At 39.5% G+C, this 15,048-nt stretch overlaps 1 protein-coding gene across 44 annotated transcripts in view; it reads right to left on the bottom strand.

Annotated features, from left to right (window-relative positions):
* Positions 1-15,048, bottom strand: part of NRXN1 (neurexin 1) — a 1,068,408-nt gene that overhangs the window by 643,060 nt on the left and 410,300 nt on the right. For 19 of the 44 annotated variants that reach the window (XM_070573943.1, XM_070573962.1, XM_070573942.1 and 16 more), the window contains 2 exons: positions 13,446-13,747; positions 10,134-10,295 (listed from right to left, as the gene is read on the bottom strand). In XM_070573943.1, the coding sequence (XP_070430044.1) occupies positions 10,134-10,295; positions 13,446-13,747 (464 nt within the window). Of the gene's footprint in view, positions 1-10,133; positions 10,296-11,299; positions 11,345-13,445; positions 13,748-15,048 lie in introns of all 44 variants that reach the window. The other 25 variants (XM_070573944.1, XM_070573958.1, XM_070573931.1 and 22 more) reach the window with 2 other exon arrangements.

Raw genomic sequence — 15,048 nt, 5'->3', positions numbered from 1 at the left:
TTAAAGTAATTAATTGTTTTAAGTGTGTTTCAATAGTGATCATTCTCCTGAAAAAAGACCAATTACTGTGCACAGAAATAATTTTCTCCAAACACAGCACTTGATGCAAAGAACTAAAGATGAGTATATCATCTCATAATAGAAATTAAGATGAAATCCAAAATATTCACTTTGCTTTGGATGGATCTCAGATTTTTAAAATATGGCTCAAACTTAGTAAAGTACAAATTTGCATTTATATAGAGCTTTTTATTTTCTTTTTCTTTGTAATGTGTTTTCTAATCCTTTGTGTCATTTTATCTTTTGTATTATTTTCCAATTCTGAGAGCAGAACTAATTTATTGTGCTTCAATCTGTATAATATCATGCCCATTATAGAGCTGAGCAAAGAGAGACAGAGAGGATAATTCAGAGTCCTTGTCATCTTCTCTTTGAAAGCATTACTGATTTCCTCTGGTAGAATTAATCACAGTTTTGCTGCATTTCTAAAGCAATTTTTCATACTTCACTTAAGGAACTCGTATTGTAATTTTCTGTTTCTTTGTTAGGCCCTCCTTAAAGATTCCTAAGTGCATCATCTTATTTATTTATGTGTCCCCAGTGTCTAGTACAGAGCCTGGCACATAGTAGGTATGGATTAATGTTGTCTCATTGAATGTACACATGCAAGTGTCAATGCGTAAGCAAATGGAACAATTTAAACAAGATACTCTAGTGGGTGCTGAAATTAAGAGGAAATGTTCAATCTTAGACATTATTCATTACTGCTTTCTGCTGAGCTAAAAAATGTCATATTCCATGAGATGTATCAAGTTCTCAGAGTTAAAATGTCATTGAACCCCCTACTAAACCATGTTATGCAAGCTTGATATTTGACAGCACTACAATGCATTATGCCAACTGCTGATACCTTTCCAGGCTATGGGGCATCTGCCAAAAATGATGGGAAATAAAATTTGTGAGTCCCCTGGAAGAGAGTTTGCTATGTTCAAAAAGCTGAATTCCAGACAAGGATTCACCAGATGCTTTGTAGACTAAAGAGTTGAGCTCCACTTCCTTGGGGACCTGAGCAGATGGAACTCCCTGAACCCAATCTCAAATAGGAGTGTCTATGGCAAAATGCCTGGTTTCTGCCCCAATTTATTTCCCTTGCCCGCAAGGCTATGATGCACAGAAGCCAACTTAATCTTAGCAATGTATGAAGCCAACACTCTATAGAAATCTAGAAAGTACTTCCAAATCTGTTTTCTGTGCATCCCTGTTCATATGGTTGGCTACAGAATACGGAAATTTATGACAAGCATTATTATCTTATTTATGCCCTTAGAGGAGAAAGGCTGTGCAGGCTGCTAGAGAAGAGAAGAGGCTCATGCAGGTAACATCTCGGTACCAGTTAAACTGTGGGAGGAAAAAAACGCCCCTGGAAGCTCATGAATAACTGGGCAACGAAGAAATATTTCTTGCCCCTTCCCCTCTCCCTTAGACACACCCTTCTCCAATATCCTAGCAAGCTAGGCTGTACTTTTGTGTTTTCGTTCCCCTCAAAGTTCCTATAAAGTTTATTTCATCTAATTTTCCTTTATAAAAATATTGAGGCTGAGGAAAAAGAAGTGAGATCACCCTAGGAGCAGAGAAAGCAACACAGAGTATCAGTTAAAGGCAAAGATTCTGTGGTCAGATTATTCAGGCTCGGATCTTGGCTCAGCTACTTGGTAATTGTTTTCCCTTAGGTCAGTTATCTAACCTCCCCTGTCTTCATATCCTCATTCATCAAATGGGCATAGTATTAGTGTATAACTAGTGTCATGCTCAGAGTGTCACTTTTGAACATCCAAAGCAGTGGAAAAATGACAGTGCACCCCTCTGTGTAATTTAATAACAAAAGCAGTACTGAATATAAAATGCCAGAAGTGCACAGAAAATTTGTTTTTTCTTCTATGACTCCCTTGCTGCTATGTTTGAAATACCGAATATTGAATTATTTCACACAGTTTCATTAATTTATTTTTTTAAGTAAATTATTTTTGTTGCATTACTGATGCCCCTAGGCACAAGCCTATTGGGTAGCTCATTGGATGTTGCAGACAGTATACAAAAAAATGGAAAATGCTGAATATATTATTACTATTACTCTGGCATATACCAATTCCCTTACTCTTTCAGCAATAGCTCTGACCTTTAATGTCCCTTTGTATGGTGTCTAGTATAATCAAAGGCACAATTAGGTGCCACAGAGTTTATATCATTACAGTTTATTTGGATGATCTGATTCAGACAATGTGCTCACTAGCCCGAGTACTCAATTCAGGGATAGGAAATCAAGCTCAGGGTCCAACCCCACCACTCATAGGCCTGTGTTTGGCTGAGATCTCAGAGTCCTCATTTGCATAATAGAGATATTATTATTACAATTACCTTATAGGGGTTCCCCTGCTTAAATTGAAAGGGGGATTTCTGACTTAAAGGGACCTGTGGTCTGCTATCCTGCAAATGAAAGGAGTTAAGGGTAATTGACCTCTGCTTACATTTTAGTGCTGATGCTTTATTACAGCAGAAGAGTTGAAACACATTTCAGTATTTCCAAGATCTGGAAGAAATTAGTCAGGGCCTATAATAAATCAGGTTAACGGCACATAAGAATTTGCCAAATTCTTTGACATTCCCACAAACCCCATCTTGTTTTCTCATTAAAGTTTTAAAAGCAAACTGCCATCTTCTGCATTTTAAATCAAGTGGAGGAAATTTATTTTCTTTCTAGACCAGAACTTCTGCCCAAAACACTGTAGGCCAACTTGCCTCCTCTCCAGCTGGGCTAACCCTGGCTCTGCCATGAGTCACTGAGCCAAGACCCTGCCTCTAGGAAGCCAGCCCAGAGCCAGTGTGTGGGTCCTTGTGTTCAGGGAATTCCTTTGTATTTTCTTCCAGTTTATTAATTCTGGTGTGGGGACTGGAATGGGCCACCCCAAGATATGTCTCTTTGGCATGAGGACTATTTGAGGCTGGTTTCTTTGCAGACAGGAAAGCAACTAAAAAGTAGAACTAAATCTCTATCTGTAAAGGTGCCTCCCTCTCTGTACCAGGAAGAAGAAAGGAGATGACCTTCTCTCTAGAAACTCTTAATCAATGCCAAAGGCAAGGACTTAAATCTGCATTTTATTGTGCTTGTCTGGTAGCTTCCTGTAACTGACTTCCCTTCCCCTCCCAACATTGGCATTTCTTTAAGGATTAAACATCTTTCCTTAGGCTAGGAACTGATTGCTGTGCTCATCTGTGACCACCCAGCTTGAGGCAATAGACTTGCCTCCTGCTACGCCCACCAAGATAGCAGACCCACTATCTGCTGTGTCCATCAAGCACTGTGCTGACGGGGCAATCTTGTGACTATTGTGGGAGGGACATTTCAATCATGTGAAACGGCCTGTTTGGGGGTATATAACCACCCTGTGCACCCTACTTCTTCGGTGCCCTTTCTTTCTTCGGGAAGAAAGGGCCCGGGCCATGGTTCCTCATAAAGCTTTGTTCAATTTTCCCTTGCCATTCTGTCTCATGTGAATTTAACTGGTTCTCCAGCCAGACGAACCCACATTAGATAGAGGAAATGTCTTCCTCCCCTACACTGGGGACATCAGCAAAACCTATCTTAATGGTTAGTTCAAGAGAGGACACTTTACTAAACATAATTAAGGTAGTATATCCCTAATGATAAGGTAGTATATCCATAATGATATGGTCAGTAAAAATATGTGGATCCAGGGGGCTGGCCTGGTGGCGTAGCAATTAAGTGCACACGCTCCGCTTCAGTGGGCCAGGGTTTGCCAGTTCAGATTCCAGGTGAGGACATGGCACTGCTTGGGAAGCCATGCTGTGGTAGGCGTCCCACATATAAAGCAGAGGAAGACAGGAACGGATGTTAGCTCAGGGCCAGTCTTCCCCAGCAAAAAGAGGAGGATTGGCAGCAGATGTTAGCGCAGGGCTAATCTTCTTTAAAAAAAAAAAAAAAAAAAAAGTGGATCTGTACAGAATATGTCTAGGAAGAAGTGAGATGGGAGTGCAAAAAGCAATTCTTTTCCCAAAAGAGTAAATGAGGCATGTGGAAAGGTCAATGTATTTGAATTGTAAAATGCTGCCTACCAATATATAGACTGTGACAACATAAAAAAAGAGGAAAGGTAGAAAGTATCTGTAAGTATCAGGAACCCTAACCAGGAAGAGTCTGGAGGAAATAAAAGCCTGGGGAGAAATGTGTTTAATCATGACTTTGGAGTACACATGAGGATGTTGTCCTCCCAACTGAAGAAGTCCTCCCTCGTCCAAGGTTGCGTGATTTACAGACATCAGTTAAGATCCCCTCACACTCTAAAGTTCTGCTTGGTCAAATTTCCCCAACAGGTCACAAAACCTTTTGTTTCAAAATTTGAAAAACAACTTGAAATGCAAATTCTGCCATGGACTTTTGTTCTTATAAGTAAATGACAGGCACTCTACTCCTCTCTGAGCAATGAGGGAAATAAGACAGGAACAACAGGATGCTTGAGAAGCTACATTTGATGAGCTGGCTCTACCCTGGAAAGGAACAAATTGAGGACTTTACAATTTTCTAAAGTTCTCTGTTGTCCAAAAGAAGAAAGACAGGAATTAAGGGGTATTTGCATGAAGGAAATATTGCATCTCTTTCCCAGTGCTGATACTGGTACATTGTGGGAAATACAGTGCTGCCACTGCAAATGGCAAAGGGGACCATGCTGATTACACAGAGAAATCAACTATTTTTCCACAGTGGGGGAAAAAGCTTACATAAGAGGATATTTTCTGAACCTCATCCACCTCATAGCATCTTGCAAATTTTCAGTGCTAAAAGTTTCTCAGTGTAATTAAAGGTTGAGCTGATCTAATTAGGTTGATGAAATTTTCAGTAGGGATTTAATTCCCCCTAGCATTTCACTTAATTTTCTTTCTAGAATCCTTCCTTAGGCTCATCCCAAGCAACTTTTAGCGGCAGTGCTCTAAATTGCCTCACACAGCCAGCGTCTCGCCTCAAACAACTGATTGTAAAACCTCCAGCAGGTACATACGGCTAAAAACAAACTTCATAAAGGGTTCTAGGTTGTTTTATCAAATACAATCCTCTCCTCCTTTTTCAGTTTCATTTCTCTACCAACAAACTATGTTAAATAATCTTCACTTTGCAGGAGGGAAATAGGTGTTTCAAAGCATTTTAGAGGCACAAAGAGACTAAGAAACGCCCAATACGAAGAGTAGATTCTGAGGCAAGATTAATGAGGGAGCAGCATAACCCTCCCTTATAAGTCACTTACGACAGAAGCCCTCGTGGTTAAAATATTGGAAGGGAAACACATATTTGTGAGATTTTCAACTATCTTTGAAGATATTAAAAAAATCTCTAATAAGTACCTTAGGAATCAACTGTGATTCTTTTATACAGAAAAATGTTTTCCAAGTACGCTAAGGTTAATGGGCAGAGCTACAGACGTCCTCAAACCGACTCCAAGCACCTCATTTGGACACCATGATTTACCTCTTTGCAGGGCCCTCTAATTCCCTCTCCTGTTGTAGCAGTCACTCAAAAACTGCTTGCTAAAAAAATTTAATTTAATTTAAAATGATCAATAACTCTTAAGCAACATATATTTTAGCTTTCACTCAATGTTATAAAAAATGCAAAGAATATAAAAAATGTTTCTGCTAAAGTATGATTAGTACTGCTTTTGTAAAAATCAGATTTAAAAAGCAGATTTTTAAAGACCTATTATCCCCTAGGAATTTCATAGATGCAGGCTGTGTATAATGGTAACTTATTATTTACAATTTTTCCTTCAACTTTTCTCAAATTTATATCCTTGAAAGTCATTTTCAGTGAGCGCAAACATTTCTCAAAGGTTTTTGGATTTATTTATAATGAATATATAAACAATTTTTAAAAAACTACTTTGATCCCCCTATTACAAATTCCTGGCCATTCAAAGTTCGCTTTCTCTCTTTTTTTTTGGTGAGGAAGATTGACCCTGAACTAACATCTGTTGCCAATCTTCCTCTTTTTGCTTGAGGAAGATAGTCCTTGAGGTATCTGTGCCAATCTTCCTCTATTTTGTATGTGGGACGCTGCCTCATCTTGGCTTGATGAGCAGTGTGTAGGTCCATGCCCAGGATCTGAACCCACAGACTCTGGGCCTCCGAAGCGGAGTGCACAAACTTAACCACTACACCACTGGGCTGGCCCTGAAGTTCCCTCTCATTTTGAATAAAGTACCATAGAATGTTCAGGTTAGGTTTCGCCAAATTACATTGAACCACTTTTACCTTATTTTGAAAGTTGATAATCACTAAAAAATAATAATTTTTGTAATGAGTGTTAGTTCTTCTACACACCAGCCAAGTCTCATTTCAAACAGGCTTTATGAAATGCCATGCAGGGAAAGCCCTAACTGCTTCTAATGAACATTAGATTATGGGTTGTTTCATTATGTTGAGTACTTTCTTTTTTTACCTTAAAGAATGAAGATGTGAATTAGTGAGAAAATAGGCCATCTCTATTTTTTACCTCAAGTGCCACTGTTTACAATGAAATAGAGCCAGCCATTCAAATATTATATTTTATCTGGGCAGTATTCTAATGTTACCCTTTCATTGCTCTTGGGTGGGTCAAGTAACTTCTGTAGGTCTGTTTCCCCATTTCCAAAACAAGGAGGTTGGACTTGCAGAATGATTTCCAGGATCCTTCCTATTCTAACACTGCAAAATTTCTTCTATGACTTCAGACAATGTATTATTAGCATCTTTCCCAGGACTGGTCATTTTAATCAGGATTACATACTAGATTGAAAACAAAAATGTTACCAGCCATAATGTTTTATACATGCAACGTGCTGCAGGCCAGAAAGCCCAAGCGAGAGTTAAGGATAACTTATGTGGGCTTAGTGTTAAGAGAGATGTGGTGAGAATGAACATAGGTATGTTCTTCTCTTTTCAATAACTCTACAAAGCTTACCTATCTAAAATAAGGTGATTTAACTCAAAATGTATGATACTTTGTCACTATTTCATTTCAGTAGTAGGAAGAGCAGGGCATCCTAAATAGACAGTAATTCAGACGTGGATGAAAACTATGAACCACCAAAAAGCCCTCCAGTTGAGGTCTGTTTTGATTTGCAGGCTGTATCCGCCTGTATCCTCCCACCCTCTGGTGTATCAGATAGAAATAAAGTGCAAGAGATTACACATCAAGAAAAAACTGGCAGCACTTGCTTCAAACACATACCCCAGGCTGTGGAAGAGAGAGAAGTGGGAAGTGCCCAATGAATAAAGAGGAGTGATTTGTATCCAAAACCTATAGAGACAATAGGCGAGTGAATGAATACCCATTGTATGGACTCAGTAACTGCCAATCACAAGTTACGTGGAAGATCATCTGACTTGTTTTTGCTATTGTGGTTTTTGTGGTTGAAAGGCCAATTAAAAGGGGAGGAGTTCTAAAGTGTATGGACTACTGATTAACATTTAAACATTAAAGACGTTAATCTGAAACTGTAATTTTCGATTAAGGCTATCCACTGTAGCTTCATACACACAAAAAATTGCCTTGCCCACTTGGAACCATCAGAAGACAGTGAGGCTCAGGTGAACCCGGAGGTTCACTGCAGAAAACCTCGTATTTTACAGGACACCCCAAAGGGCTCTTTAGCTAGATTCCAGTTTCTGCTAAAGATCCTTGGATTCCTTTCTTTTTTCCAGTCCATGGCAGGACTAACTTTCTGTAGACAAAGCAGGGCCTAAGCGCTGATCGTAGGTTGGCCTGTTCATAGTGAAGTGAGCAAATGGGGTGGGTGGCTGGGGGTGAGGTTCTGCCCTCCCCTTCCAATTCCCATCACCAGAAGGGAATTTTAGGCATCTCATTGTGAAATCTAATTATGTTTTTTACTATGTTTCTCTCCAACCTGAAATACATTCTCTATCCCCTGCCAATCCAAATCACAGTCATCCTTCAAGACGCACATTCTGACTCTTCTGTGTATCTTCCCTGTCTACCAGATCTCTCACTCATTTCACCCTTTATGATCTCAAATGGGTGTAACTGTGCCACACAATTTAATACCTCATTCCTCACCGTCTATTATACATTTCTAAAAACGATTTCAGTTTGTAACCAACTGGAGAGATGGTACAATCTTCTATGGCAGGGACCCGAACACACATTTTTGTTGGAATGCTGTATATTATTGTGGCTAAGATCACAAAAGACTGACATCAGACTTTCTTGATGAAGCTCTAGACTTTAATATTCATTAGCTGTGAGACTCTGCTCAAGAAACTTACCTGCGCTGAACCTCAATTTCCTGTCTAAAAAATGCAGGTAATAAAATTACTACCTATATTGTGGAGATCCCTGTAAAGCTCTTAGGATAACATCAGGAACAAAATAAGAGTTCAGAAAATGTCAGTACCATAATAATAATAATAATAAGTATTATTATTATTTTATTATGCCCACAGAGCTTAACATAGTCCTGGGTCACAATACATATTTGTAAAGAGTGAAAATTATTCTCTGAGAGGTAATCAATTCCTCCCACCACAGTATGGTTAGATTCCACCTTTCAGAACTCTGTCTCCTGTGTTTGTTAAAACTGTAGCATTTTCGAATCCCCCTTAGGACTCTTCTGTGTACATCCACATACTGGGCAATGCAGCATCTATCATGTTCACAGGTTGGAAGATGGGAAAGGATAACTCAAGCAGTAATTGTTCTTCACCGAGGCTTACCTGAATCAAGTTTATATGATTAAAATATTTTCTTTAGAATGAACCAAAGTACATGACTGCTTACCAACAGGACCTATGGCTAGTCATTACTAAATTCAAAATTATTAAACTTTAGGGGCTGGCATGTTCCACTTTGGTGGCCCAGGGTTCGGCGGTTCAGATCCCGGGTGCGGACATGGCACTGAGTGGCAAGCCATGCTGTGGTAGGCGTCCCACATATAAAGTAGAGGAAGATGGGCATGGATGTTAGCTCAGGGTCAGTCTTCCTCAGCAAAAAGAGGAGGATTGGCAGCAGTTAGCTCAGGGCTAATCTTGCTCAAAAGAAGAAAAATTATTAAACTTTATATTTTAGAGGTCTACACTATTAAACTGCAGCCATACAATGTAAGAGGAAATTGGTTCCAGCAGTCAAAAGAAATTGTGTTGTGCCTGAATGAAAAATATTCTCCTTTATGGAAAAATATTAAAGTACAAACTGAACTTCAAGGACTTCCTAATCTTTCTCTTTCCATCCCCCAACAAGTTCGATCCCAGCAAAAGTTACAACAGATAATGACAGCTGAGAATGAGGGATGATATTATCTTTTTATTTTTGCTGAGGAAGATTCGCCCTGAGCTAACACCTGTGTCAATCCTCCTTTATTTTTTTGTATGTGGGACACCTTCACAATGTGGCTGGTGAGTGGAGCAGGTCTGAGCCCAGAATCCGAACCCGCAAACCCAGGCCACTGAAGTGGAGATCACAGAACTTTAACTACTCAGCCACAAGGCTGGACCCAAAATTATTATCTTTTATCCTGATAGTTTTACTCAGGAAAATTTCAAGTGAACTCATCAGATCACAAATGAAACAGCTTTACTTCCTTCAGAAAGTGTTTAAAATAAAGTAAGAAAAGTATTTCATCACAGATTCATTAAGTTTTTGGTTTTTGTTTTATATAGTCTCTCTCGTGGCCTAATTTTTTTTCTTCTTTTTCCTGTACTGCCCAAACAAGTCACTCTGTATACATAACACCTGAGGCATTTAGGTGGAAATGAACAAGGAATTTAGTTTAACTCTAGACCCAATATCTCTTTGTGTTTGACTTTCTTTTATAGCTAATACACAACTACCCATACAAATCTTAATTGTGAATTACTTACAGACTACGAAAGAAGAGGAACTTAAGTGCTTCATAATGTTCGATGACCTGCCCCCCTCACCCCAATCCTATACAAATAACAGTAGAATACTGAATTTAAAGTTGTGCCATTTGACTCTGGAAACATCAGGTCTTCAGCAAAGGTGCTTTCAGTTCAGATCTGAAATGATGAGATCATGAATTAGGAATGATTCTGGTGACAGTGATATTTACCTCTTTGAGACAGCCCATAAAGTTGTTACTGACTGGTGACCCTGGAAGGTCGGCTGTGCTGGGACTGCCTCCAACATAGAAAAAGTCATCAGAGCCCAGCATGGTATAATCTTCTTGCGTGTAGCCCGTTGTGGTAAGAATCCCATCCACTGATATTGTCACCTAAATAACAAAGCACAGGGAAAGGACACGCTATACTCAGACCTACATACTGTAATCCTGGGATATGCCTGTTTTGTGTTTTGTTTTTTTTATTTTTTCATTTTGCTTTTTGCTTTTTTTTTTTCTATTTGTTTGGTTTTTATTTTTAGACCTATGGCGGAACCCATTTTCATGTCTGTTTGAGGTTTATTCTTGGATTCTATTCAACTAGCCCTAAGAGATCTAAACTAGTTAGAGAGTTAGCTGATTATTGAACTAGTGTCAGCATCATCCCTATTGCAACTCAAAAGTTATTTAGCAGACACAAAAATGGTGTTAGTAAAATGCTTCCTAGGTTAGTTTTGCTGGTGTACATATTAGTAAAGTTTAGTTGTCTGTTATTAACTAATCACAACGTGCACCTTGTTAACATAAAAGGCGCAAGCTATTTCCAGCAACGTCACTATTTGCACTCTTGAGCAGCAGCTGTTCAGCATGCAAGTGCCTACGTCCATGCCAGAGGGGAGGAGAGGCAAAACAACCAGCAAAGCGGCACACGCCGATGTGCACATGCAGGGGGGACAGTACAGTTCGGAAAGGAAAGGAAAGAAAACGGGGAGAACCAAAGGAAAAAACAACTGCTTTGAGATGACGGAAAGATGAGTGGGTGTGGCATCTCCAACATTCCCAAATCAAGTGTGCATGCCATGCATCATGAATGGTTAGAGACTGGCTGAGCCTGCGGTCACTCGGGCCAGCCACCATTTTGTCTTATCCCGTGTTAACCACAGCTGGATGCAAAACGTTCGAAACGTTAACGATGCCCCTACAGGTGAGTTGGAAAACAGAAGTTGACAGGAACAGGTAAAAAATAAGAAGGTCAACAACAGATGAAAAGAAGGAGGTCAAAGTAAGCAGAAGAGTACCAACCGCAGTTCCTCTTTTGTTAATGATGTCTACAGTTAAAAGAAAGAAAGAAAACACACGGCAAACCCAAAATAAGAAACAATTAGAATGATATCTACCGAACAATGTAGTTTGTTTACCATAGCGTGTCCAATGCCTGAGTGCTTTGTGGAGAAGGGGGGAGAAAGGAAATTAAAAACTGTGAACAGAATAACGATCGTTACTTAAAAAATATGATGGTCTCTACCATGTTAGTACATTTTTTGATTCAGGTAACGGTTAGTAGAATGAAACATTCCATGAATGACATGTTAGTTATTAAGCATGTTAGTAACATAGAAAAAGGGCAAAAAAATTTTACAAGAAAAAAGCAGACTAACAAATAGGCCTCCCACAGAGGTAATATTTTTCCTGCCAGTATTGTTCATAACTTGCTACTAGACAGAAACAGACATATGGCAATGTTCCCTTTGTCTCCCTGAGTACATCTGACAGACAATTAAAAAGTCTAAAAGGGATTCAAAGCTTATCAGCTGACCACTGCCGCCTTATGCCCATAAGTGATCCGCCCCCAACCCTGACCCACCCCAATCCCAGGAAATTCGTAGGAATCAGTTGGCATTGCCCTACTACTCAATTTTACAGCATACAAGGACTCCTCCTCAATCCAAAACTTCCTTCGGTCATATTGATGGACTTTAGGGTCACAGTTTACTGCAATGAAACAAAGCAAAGATCCTGACACACAGAATGAGTAGAATGGATTTATGTTTAATCTGTCCTGCCACACATGCACCCCGGCTGCATAACTACAATTGCCTTTAAGCTACCAATTCGCAGATTGGTTTGTAACCTGAGCAAAGGCAAATCTAGAAAGCGGGCTCCTCGAGCCCCACCCTTCCTTCTGTGCTTCTCTGAAATGAGCCTCCGGTCTCTTGGTGAGAATCTGAGAGAAAAAATAAAAAAGGAAAACCAAAGAGACAGACTTAGAGGAAATCCCTGGTCTACAGCTACACTGATGGCAGGCGACCATCTCCCAAGGCAGGTGTGAAGCATGCAGGCCCCACCCATGCCAATAAGGCCTCTGAAAGGTCTTCGGGGTGTTGGGGGGGAGGGGTCTTGAGAATCCTTCAGTTTTTCTTGTCTGCCTTAGCTAGACTAATCTGCACTCCTAAAATTTCTTTTTGCTTCTCTAGCTCGGATAGTTTAAGCCTTTCAGAAGCAGGAAAGAAAAGGTTAGATGGTTAACAGCTCAGAAAGAGAGGGCTGTTTTAGTAAAGGAAAACCAGAGACAATTCGGTCATTCTGCAACTGTTCAGAGAAACAACAAATATGTTAAGTATATTAGTTTGAGATCAGCATGTACTGCAGAAAAATTAGTCACTGTCAACATTTAACAAAATGATACATTGTAATGTCATAAAATTTTAAATAATAACCAAAGCTTATGATGTTCAATATATAAGGACAATCTATTCACTTTCATCTGTACATATATATATATATATATATATATATATACTGTAATAATATGTCTCAGTTAAAAACATACAGTATATGTGGACCCATAGATTTACTGAAGAATTGATATTTTCCTAGTATATAGACTCTTGCAAAAATGTTTTAAAGTACGGTCAAATAGAAATGGGCACCTAGAAGATGAACTGGCCTCTCCAGAGTCATTTGGGGTTTAACTTAAAGTGATTATACCAAAAATAAAAACACCTTTATAAACAGACTCTTCAGGAGATGCATGAGCCCCCAAAATCATTTTCCCCCCTCAGGGACTTTTCTAGTCCCCAGTTCAGAGGTGGGGGTGAGGAGAGAAGAGGGATTGATACAATCCCAAACCACAAACACACTGGTTTTATTTCAACTACAAAAAAGGAACTGTGATTTAATGACCCCAATGTGCATGCTTCCAAATGATCACCATGAAAACTAGAATTCAAAATCAAACAAATGAAAAATCAAAAACACAACAAAATTACACACATCACAGGAAGGGCAGGTCGCAGGGATATCCTTGCAGCCCTCTGGGCAATTGTCATATGTCGCTGTATCAAAATAGCCTTTGGGCCCCCAGAACTTTCTAGATATGCCCCTGCTCAAGTATGGCAGGAAGATTCATCTCAGAAGAAGAAAAAGCTAATTTGTAAGCGACTCTGAGGAGCCCTGTATCATGTTGTTAGGGTTTTCAAGTACCACAAACACAGCTGTAGTGAGAAACAAAGCCAGTTACTGTCTTATCCACTGCGCTGTTACCTGACGCAGATTCCTGGTGACTTTCACATCATGCCAGGCATTATCATTAAACTTTCCATTCACAGGCTCCACTAGTGCTTCAAAGGCCCCTGATCCCAAATTAATGACCAGAGAGACAGCTCCATTTTTCAGGGCAAGATTGACATAATCAGCCGATTTCCCAGTGTGAAGCATCAGTCCATTCCTCTGAAGGGTTTTAAAGGACAGAGTTATTTCATCACTGCTGCTTTGAATGGGGTTTTGAGACAAGTCGTAGCAGAAGTATTCAGATCCTTTGAAAGTGGCAATATATTCTTCTTTTCCTAGAAGAAAACAGATAACATACAGGCATGAGTAAAGAAATATACTATGCAAATCAGCAGATTTTAACAGAAACAATAACTAATCATCCCCAAATTAACTCTCTTTAATTAACATTCATGGCAAGAGCCCTGTCAAAGACGGTCAAATAGTACTGTAGGTGGCAGTATATTTTTAATAAACCTCCTCAGCTATTGGACCAGCAACGGCAGTAGCTAAAGCTGACACTCTTGAAAATTCAATTAATTTTTAACTATCACTACAAGAGCTCTGATCAGGCAAAGTAGCTCTGTGATATCTCCAGGGCACGAATCAGGTACCATAAATGCATATGGGATGGTTCTACTCTGCTGGCAACAATGGATTCCAACGTGTTTGCAATATTCTCTCCATCCAACTGATGCGTTATTTTAATTTTCAGTGAGACATTTATATTCAAAAATTTTCTCAGTGAAGAGCCAAATATTTTCATCACTGAGAAACCATAACAAATTATCTGGTGAGGGGAAAGCAAAGAAAAAAATAGAATTTGGACTGAGAGTAAAGAGATCTCCTATAGAGCATGCGCATTTTTTTTTTCCCGGGTGTAGGAAGCAGTGATAGAAAGCTTAATTGAGTCAGCTGGATTGTTCATTCATTCCCTGATCTCACCAAGCAGATGGTAGGGCTGGCTTTTAGGAAACTGGTAAGAATTCCACCACATCATCATGGGGATAGCATGTAAATGAAGTCTCAACACAACATTTTCTATGATATCTCAGTCTTCTACCATAGTTAGGAGTAACAATGTGGATCCCGCCAGACATTACATAGATCACACAGAAATACGGCTACTTGAAAAGAGTAGGCTTTTCCCACTGATGAAGTGAGTTTAACCAACGGAAGAGTATAAGCCAAAAACTGTCTCAACTTCCTGGGCAAAGATAGCATTGTGCCAAGAAAAATGAGACAGTATGGTCTGAAATCAGCTTCTGATAAACTATAAACATAGAATTATAAGTGGTACTAGGGAATCTTAATACATTTCACTGGTAGTATGGCATTTTTACTATACCCACTAAAGAGTTCATATACCAAAAGGGGTTTCACTCTTACCCTGTCAGTAGGTTTTTGCCTTGGGGCTATTTTCATTTGATAGTCAAATAACTCATGTCCTTGCAACAGAGTTCAAAGTTTCAGCTCGTCAGTGCTGATGACCTGACTCCCCGGACGCACATAAGGGGCTATAGGTAGGCAAGGCATGGCACTGAGTAAGAGAGTGAAGACCTAGGGACTTTCGCTAGGTTAGTGAGCCATTGAAGAC

The sequence above is a fragment of the Equus przewalskii genome, chromosome 14 (genome assembly GCF_037783145.1).
Source record: "Equus przewalskii isolate Varuska chromosome 14, EquPr2, whole genome shotgun sequence".
Classification (NCBI taxonomy): Eukaryota; Metazoa; Chordata; class Mammalia; order Perissodactyla; family Equidae; genus Equus; species Equus przewalskii.
This window is presented reverse-complemented; position numbering and strand designations above follow the sequence as displayed.